Raw genomic sequence first — 8,808 nt, forward strand, 5'->3', positions numbered from 1 at the left:
ACAGAATTGTTTCATCATCCTGCCATTCTTTCAGTATAAAGAAAGTCTATGAATACCAAAGCTGTTGAGCTCTTAAATCTATAGCGGAGAACCAGATTAACTATAATGACTGATAATTTCATGCTTTTCATCACACAAAGGTATGAATGAGTCACGTTTATTACATTTTTTTTCTAGGAATTGCAATTTATTTTATTACGTAAATGATGAAGATGTGAATCCTTAACTGTTCCATTAAAAATACATGTCCCCCTTTTATTTCCATTTACAAAAGGAAGCACAAACTAAAGAGGAAGAAAGAAAGAAGCAAGCTGAGATCACTGTGCAGTAAATCAGAGCAGAGAATCATCTTGTTGGCATCAGTGACGTGTTTCTGGTTGAATGGACCGTTCTAGTAGTAGTCATAGTTGACATTTGCCCCGTGTCTGTATGAAGCAGCTCCCCGAGGCCCCAGTGCAGCGTTTTCATCATAGTGATGCTGGCGACCCTGATCACTGGAGCGGTGCTGATCCATCCAGTACGCCAGATCTGTCTCCAGTCTCTGAGGGAAATGGAGAAAAGGAGCTTCATGCATTAAAGGTACTGTGTGTAAGAATTTTCATGTATTAGTCAGCTTTTTTCATTTCAATAGCCACAGTGACGGAAGTAAGTATTGAACACGTCACCATTGATGAGAAAACACATTTCTAAAGGTGCTATTGACTTGATATTTTCACTAGATGTTGGTAACAACCAAATAAATCCACATATGCAAGGAAAACAAAGCTAATTAGTTTACAAATGAAGTTATGTGTATAAAAATAAAATTATGCAGGGAAAAGTATTGAACACATGAAGAAAGAGAGGTGTAGAAAGGCAGTGAAAGCCCAGACAGCAGCTCAAATCTCTCAGTAGTTATTCAGCAACCCTCTACCCTTCGTCATTAAATACATTTCAGTACATTATCCTTGTGTCATTCCATTATTACACATAACTAATTTTTCATTTTTTTTTTATCTTTGTTTATGTTTGTATTGTTTGGGTTATGACCAAAATCTGTTTCAACTCCCTGTCAACAGATCCTTTAGAAATATTATTCAAGAGAAAATCATGACGTGTTCAATACTTATTTCCCCCACTGTATAGGTTATCCACATATTTTTATGCAAATTCTGGAATATCACATTAAACTGCTTAATGGAAACGCCAAGATGAACCTGAGTTTTGAAATTGTGCATAAAAATTGTATGAGTAGGATAAACTTTTTATCTTATAAGAAAAAATGTGCATAAACTACAATAGAAACACATTAAAATCAAGCATGCGCATCAACAAAAGTCATGTGATTTGTGTTCTAACAGATCACATGATAACGAAAAGTGGCTCAGCGCGACGACATTAATGGACAAAACAGCAGGTCGACTACATTGTAAAACATCTAAAATGTTGTTTAGGTCATTCTAAAATTCTTTAGCCAAAAAGTCCGTCATTCAAATGGTTCGGTTTTATTACCTCCAGAGATGAATACTGACACATTATAAATAACCAGAGCTTTTCACTCCAGTCATCTTCATCTTGAAGAATCCTCCCTTCCACCCCTACTCCTCTTCTCTGATAGGGCGGCCCAGTGGTAAGCACTGTTGCCTCACAGCAAGAACGCCGCTGGTTCGGCCCCTTACCGAGCCGGTGGGCGGTTCAGTTTGCATGTTCTTCCCATGTTCACGTGGGTTTTTCCTGGGTTTCCCGGTTTCATCCCACCGTCTAAAGACATACACCATAAGTAAATTGACTACTCCAAAATAGCATCTTAAGACAACTCTTAGCCAGATATATCTCAGCATGTTCACAAGCAGGGGAGTTCTCGAGACCTACCTGAGCTCAAACTCTCTTCTCGCCTTCAAACGGGAGGGAGCCCCAGGCTCAAGGATATTCTGAGCTCAGGGCTCTCTCCCGGGACTTCATTATATCACAAAAAATGCCCACATTTGCTTCTCCTACCGCAACAAATAGCATTTTAATTTTTGGTTCCAGTGAACCTGAAAGTCTAGATTTTGTTCTCTTTGACTCATTGGATGCGCAACGGTGCTTTATTCACAAATGTTTTATGTGATATTCCAGTTTCTTTTGATGGAAACATAGCTAATGCGTGAACAAAAATGAAAATTAAACAAGGATAACACAACTTGGTGGCAAAGTTTGAAGACAAACTTTGATGTTGGCTTTAGAAAGCCTAGCATAAAAGTTTGAAGTAGCTTTAAGAAAAGCTTGACCTTCGAAATAAGTCTGCATATATGAATATATCTTGGTTGTTGCTAAAATGAGTAGATTCTAGGGGGTTTCTAGGGTACTTCAAGTCAGGGGTTCTCAACTTCTTTCACTTCGAGGCCCACCTCCTTCCAAAACATCAAACCCTCCAGACAGAGGACTGAAAAATCAAAGCTTACAGCAATTTTCACAAACACTATTTCAAAAACAAACCGAGAAACAAACAGAAACAACATTGCATAAAGCATCCAATCATTGTCCCCTTATGGAAATTGACACAATTTAAAATTATTATAATTAACATTATAGTATTATGGCGCAGTGGGTAGCACGTTCGCCTCACAGCATGAAGGTCACTGGTTCGAGTCTTAGCTGGGTCAGTTGGCATTTCTGTGTGGAGTTTGCATGTTCTCCCTATCTTGGCGTGGGTTTCTTCCGGGTGCTCCGGTTTCCCCCACAAGTCCAAATACATGCGGTACAGGTGAATTGGGTATGCTAAATTGTTCGTAGTGTAAATGTGTGGATGAGTGTCTGTATGGATGTTTCCCAGTGATGGGTTGCAGCTGGAAGGGCATCCGCTGCGTAAAACATGTGCTTGATAAGTTGGCGGTTCATTCCGCTGATTAATTAAGGCACTAAGCCGAAAAAGAAAATTAATGAATGAATGAATTTTAGTAATACAGTATATAATAATTATTAGTACTCGAGTTATATATTTATCGAGTTATATATTTATTATACATTATATAATAGTATAGTCCATCTGATTGCATTGATTGTTAAACCATCTATAAAATATGGTTTACTCATGCATATTACCACTGATAAACAAAGTGTGAACATCATACTAAAATACTGATATTTCATAAACATTGCTGAAAGAATGACTTATATTAAGCACTATCCAAAACAAATCTGGGCATTACTATTCTATTTTAACTATTTGTGAAAATGAATGATTCAAACTGCTTTGACAGACTTTAAAGAACCATAATGAACCATTTGCAAACTGGATATTGCTATGACCAATCAGCTCTTCCTCAAACAGATTTTTCTTTTGGTAATTTTTGTAAACATTGTTGTTTGATTGATGGATTCATTGTTTGTTTGTTTGTATTTTGGAATTTCTTTAATAACGAAAAGAAGTGAGTTTTTGAAAGTTATTTTCATATTTTTTCCAGGGAGGTTATTTTAAAACCCCCTGAAAGTAATGTATACAGAAAACATAAATCAATGCTTCCTAAACACTGCAAGGTGGTTATCTTTGTATAAGCTAAAGTCAACAAATTTCAAAACTGTACTTATGTAGCAACATATCTGTATGTTCTTTAACACCTCTAGGTTTATTCATTCATTTTCTTTTCGGCTTAGTCCCTTTATTAATCTGGGGTCGCCACAGCGGAATGAACCGCCAACTTATCCAGCACATGTTTTATGCAGCGGATGCCCTTCCAGCCGCAATCCATCTCTGGGAAACATCCATACACACTCACTCATACAGTACATACACTACGGACACTCATACACTACGAACAATTTAGCCTACCCAATTCACCTGTACTGTCTTTGGACTGTGGGGGAAACCGGAGCACCCGGAGGAAACCCACACGAACGCAGGGAGAACATGCAAACTCCACACAGAAACACCAACTGACCCAGCCGAGTCTCGAACCAGCGACCTTCTTGCTGTAAGGCGACAGCACTACCTACTGCGCCACTGCGTCACCCACTTCTAGGTTTACGATTCTGCAATATGTTTCCCTTATCTTTTTTTTTATTAAAGTGTTGTTAGTAGCTTTCTGATCCTCAAATTATTTGGAACCCTTTAGTATCTTATGTTCAGAACAGACTGGTTTCTTTCAGTTCAGTTTTCAAGAGCTGACACAAACACTTACAGCTTCATCAAAGCCCATGTACATGAACTGCTGGATCCACTGCTGGACGTCCGGCCGGCTGCGGTCCCAAAGGTTTCTTTTAGGCCTTTTCAGGGAGGTCAGGAACTGTTTGGCTTTGGAGGGAGAAACGGCCACCACTGCAGCCGGCTTTACATCCCTGTCCACTAGTGGAAGACAGAGTCAATGTACACAGCACGTCTATTAACATCAGAAGCACAGTAAGTAATCTTCAAAAATAAACATATGTTAACCTTTTTTTTCTATTGAATTGAGATGTTGTCAGATGATTTGTGGAAAATTTAAGTGTATTTTAACTGTGAATTCTTGTGATAAAAACAGACACGCACTTCAAAAGTTAATGGAAAAGAAAGTTACCTCGTTTCATCAAAAGTTTTTCCAGCTTGCTCTCACTTGCGACATCTAAAAAAATGTTTGAAAAATAATAATTAGACCCACTCACTGGCCACTTTTCTGTTCAACGTACTTATCTTTGTGACTAATCAAATGGATATATGGAAATAGATTAGGGCCAAGCGATAATTGAAGAAAAAAATATATTACAGCTAAGCAATAGTACAAAAATAAATAAATAAACGTTGAGAATAGGCATTCAATTCATAAAAAAAATTATGAATATTTTGAGAATAAAGTCTGTATGTTTTGAGAAAAAAAAACAGATTAAATTTTGAGAATCGAGTCATTATTTATCAAGGATTTTTTTTCAAGATTTTAAAGGTCCAATTAAATTAAATCTACAAGATAATATGCTCTAAAACAGTGACAAAATTCATGTTTAGAAGATATAAAACTGATACCAACATCTGAAGCTTGTAGTTTGCTTCTTCCGCCTAAATGGATCAACGGTTTTATTCACGTCACCTCACACTACAATTTCTCATCAAATCATAACCAATCAAATGCTCTCTAGTATCTGACATGCCCCGCCCCCTTCAAGATATTTCTCATTTGCTTTTCATTTGATGCACTTGAGCTCTCATTTGCAGAACAGTGATAAAACACGACACTATTGGCTGTTATAAAAAAGGAGGAGGAGCTACACTATGTCCCACCCTCTCTTCGTGTTTTCATTGAGATTCAAACATGACAGTCAAACATCAAATAAAACTCACATTTCAAAGCACTTCACGGGACCTTTAAGATACATCAAACGACTGGAAGCTTGCGTTCAATATACTCATCTAGGTTGTGGGTGAGGCAGTTAAAATTGGATCCAATTTTATAAAAGTGGTTATCAATACATTTTATAAAAGCACACTGTACAACAGTTTTCTGTATTCTGTGATGTATGTTTTTATTTTATTTTCCCCCCATTTATTTATGCTTTTAAATTGCATTATGGGACCTTGATCTTTCTTCCAACAACTTTTAACCTTGTTAAAAGTGACTTTTATAACAATTTTAAAATGTTTAAAGTAATATAATATTCTGAGTTGGAATTGTATATTATGGAACAATAACCTTGTATAAACTGCCAGTACATTTTCTGTTATTTAACAAACTTAAACAATACATTAAAATAGTACATTATATTATTTCAAACAGCTAAAAAGTCAACAAAAGTCACTTTGTTAAACTGTTGAGTTGATTTCTCAACATCAAAAGTCGACAATGCACAGATCAACATCACATAGTGCATATACAACCAGATATAAACAGAAAACACTTGTGAATAACAGAATACAGAAACGGTTAATTAGTTAGCTTTCTGCAACTCTCACATGGTCGCCCAATGCCCAAGTACCCTAACCTGCCTAGTTAACCTAATTAACCTAGTTAGGCCTTTAAATGTCACTTTAAGCTGTATAGAAGTGTCTTGAAAAATATCTAGTCAAATATTATTTACTGTCATCATTTGATGCCCTTGAGCTCTCATTAGCAGAACAGTGATAAAACACGATACTATTGGCTGTTATTAAAAAGGAGGAGGAGCTACACTATGTCCCACCTTCTCTTCGTGTTTCCGTTGAGATTCAAACATGACAGTCAAACATCAAATAAAAACTCAAATTTCAAAGCACTTCACGGGACCTTTAAGATACATCAAGCGACTGGAAGCTTGCGTTCAATATACTCATCTAGGTTGTGGGTGAGGCAGTTAAAATTGGAACCAATTTTATAAAAGGGGTTATCAATACATTTTATAAAAGCACACTGTACAACAGTTTTCTGTATTCTGTGATGTATGTTTTTATTTTATTTTCCCCCCATTTATTTATGCTTTTAAATTGCATTATGGGACCTTGATCTTTCTTCTTACAACTTTTAACCTTGTTAAAAGTGACTTTTATTACAATTTTAAAAGGTTTAAAGTAATATAATATTCTGAGTTGGAATTGTATATTATGGAACAAAAACCTTGTATAAACTGCCAGTACATTTTCTGTTATTTAACAAACTTAAACAATACATTAAAATAGTACATTATATTATTTCAAACAGCTAAAAAGTCAACAAAAGTCACTTTGTTAAACTGTTGAGTTGATTTCTCAACATCAAAAGTCGACAATGCACAGATCAACATCACATAGTGCAATTCACAACCAGATATAAACAGAAAACACTTGTGAATAACAAAATATAGAAACGGTTAATTAGTTAGCTTAATTAGTTAGCTTTCTGCAACTCTCACATGGTCGCCTAATGCCTAAGTACACTAACCTGCCTAGTTGACCTAATTAACCTAGTTAAGCCTTTAAATGTCACTTTAAGCTGTATAGAAGTGTCTTGAAAAATATCTAGTAAAATATTATTTACTGTCATCATGGCAAAGATCAAATAAATCAGTTATTAGAGATGAGTTACTAAAACTATTATGTTTAGAAAAAAATCTTCTCTCCGTTAAACAGAAATTGGGGGAAAAATAAAAAGGGGGCTAATAATTCAGGGGGGCTAATAATTCTCACTTCAACTGTATATTAAGGAAACGTACTTTAATCACGTTATGGTATTTTTACTGTAGCGTTTTTGCAATTTAAAATCACAGCCATTTTTACAGTGTATACAAAGGTGATAAACAAAGGGTTGTAGGCGTCTCTTTCAGGAGGCGTTGTTTGCAATGATTCCATAACTAATTTCTGCTGATGTTACAATTACTGTCTTCTCCCACCTTTAATTCTTGCCCATTCATACTTCAGACAGCTGGAGCACAAGTTATCCAAATACCTTTGAAAGAAAAACAGAGCAAAAGAAGAATGAGAAAAAGAAAGACAAATTACCTGTGAAAGCCAGTGCTGTCAGTAAGGTCAAAAGTGTGAGCAGACGCAGGTAAAACTTCTCAGAAAGCATGATTTCTGCTCTTCTACTTCTTCTCTGTCGATTTGCACAAAGCCGTTGATCTGCAAGCAGACGTGCAGAGAGGAGGAGAGAGCCCGAGGGAAGCCCACGCAAACATTCTCAACGGAAACTGCAGCTGGCAAATTACTGTAAACCAAGTCGGCTAACAGAAAGAGTCTGTCTGCTTGTATATTTAAGCGAACGCACATGTGCGACGAGAGTACTTTTCCACATTCAGCAGACTTGCATTTCTTAATACTGAAACTGGATTCATTTTATCCTCCAAAAAAAGTTTGAAAAGAAAAGTGAAAATGAACTGCTAGAAAGAACTTTAAATGACCACACTTGAGCTTTCTCTAGCTTTTAGGATTAGAAGATAAGCTGCAGTGAGAAAATAATTGGTGGTTAAGAGATCTCTTTGAAAACAGTCCTCAAAGGGAGATGGAAAAATCAGAAAAGGAAGAAAGTAATAGATTGTATTACTTTTACATATGCATTCTCCCAACAAATGTCTTTTTTTCCAGCCTGATCTCGTGAGGAAACATAACTATTTTAATTTTTGTTAGTTCAGTCATACAAAAATGTAAGATTTTTAACAGGAGGCACCCAACCCTGCCCCTAAACCCCTAAACCCCAACCCTGCCCCTAAAGCCCCTAAACCCAACCGTCATTGGGTGATAAGCATTGTACAAATTCATACAGATTAGCCACTAAATCAAAAAAGTTACGAATTGCTGTGAGATTTTGTTGTTGTTTCCCATGGTATAACCCAGGGGTGTCCAAACTTGCTCCTGGAGGTCCGGTGTCCTGCAGATTTTAGCTCCAACTTGCCTCAACACACCAGCAAGGATGTTTCTAGAAAGCCTAGTAAAAGCTTGATTAGCTAGCCCAGGTGTGTCTGATTGGGGTTGGAACTAAACTTTGCCGGACACCGACCCTCCAGGACCGAGATTGGACACCTCTGGTATAACCATTTGTTTACTAGATATACATTGTCTTTAAATAATCATTAAAATGTCAAGCTTTAAAGCTTCTGCACAATGTCTTCAGTCTTCTGTAGCTTTAAATAGTGCAAATCCTTTATATTTCAATGGGTTTTTACAGGCTGTCAAAGTTTTATCACTTATTAGATAAAAAATACAGTTTTTCTCAGTGGCTTTGGTGCATTTCTCACAATACTACAATGCATTTCTCAAAACAATTAGTACAAACTGCAAAACCTAGTTGATAACCTGCAAAAGTGTGTCAATTGCTCAAAATGGATAGCTCATTCTTCAAAACCAAGTATTCATATCAATGAAAGTGTCAAGATGAAAAGTCCTGACACCATTGTTTATGAACAAGATAGTCAAATGGTTTTGTCAAGTTTTCATTA

General features: G+C 36.4%; 1 protein-coding gene across 1 annotated transcript; it reads right to left on the minus strand.

Annotated features, from left to right (window-relative positions):
* Positions 1–141: 141 nt before the first annotated feature.
* On the minus strand, positions 142–7,534 carry ecrg4a (ECRG4 augurin precursor a). The gene is made up of 4 exons (XM_056464908.1): positions 7,376–7,534; positions 4,515–4,559; positions 4,140–4,303; positions 142–541 (listed from the first exon to the last, which is right to left on the minus strand). The coding sequence occupies exons 1-4, from the start codon at positions 7,443–7,445 to the stop codon at positions 392–394; spliced, it is 429 nt and encodes a 142-aa protein (XP_056320883.1). The 5' UTR covers positions 7,446–7,534; the 3' UTR covers positions 142–391.
* Positions 7,535–8,808: the final 1,274 nt, after the last annotated feature.

This window comes from Danio aesculapii, chromosome 9, assembly GCF_903798145.1.
Source record: "Danio aesculapii chromosome 9, fDanAes4.1, whole genome shotgun sequence".
Taxonomy (NCBI): Eukaryota; Metazoa; Chordata; class Actinopteri; order Cypriniformes; family Danionidae; genus Danio; species Danio aesculapii.

What these genes read in the sequence shown, in the direction of transcription:
- ecrg4a (XM_056464908.1), bottom strand. Translation starts at nt 7,445, where the DNA reads ATGCTTTCTGAGAAGTTTTACCTGCGTCTGCTCACACTTTTGACCTTA. An exon ending in AAAACTTTTGATGAAACGAG is followed by an intron (nt 4,304 to 4,514) that starts GTAACTTTCTTT and finishes GTCTTCCACTAG; the next exon opens with TGGACAGGGATGTAAAGCCG. An exon ending in ACATGGGCTTTGATGAAGCT is followed by an intron (nt 542 to 4,139) that starts GTAAGTGTTTGT and finishes CATTTCCCTCAG; the next exon opens with AGACTGGAGACAGATCTGGC.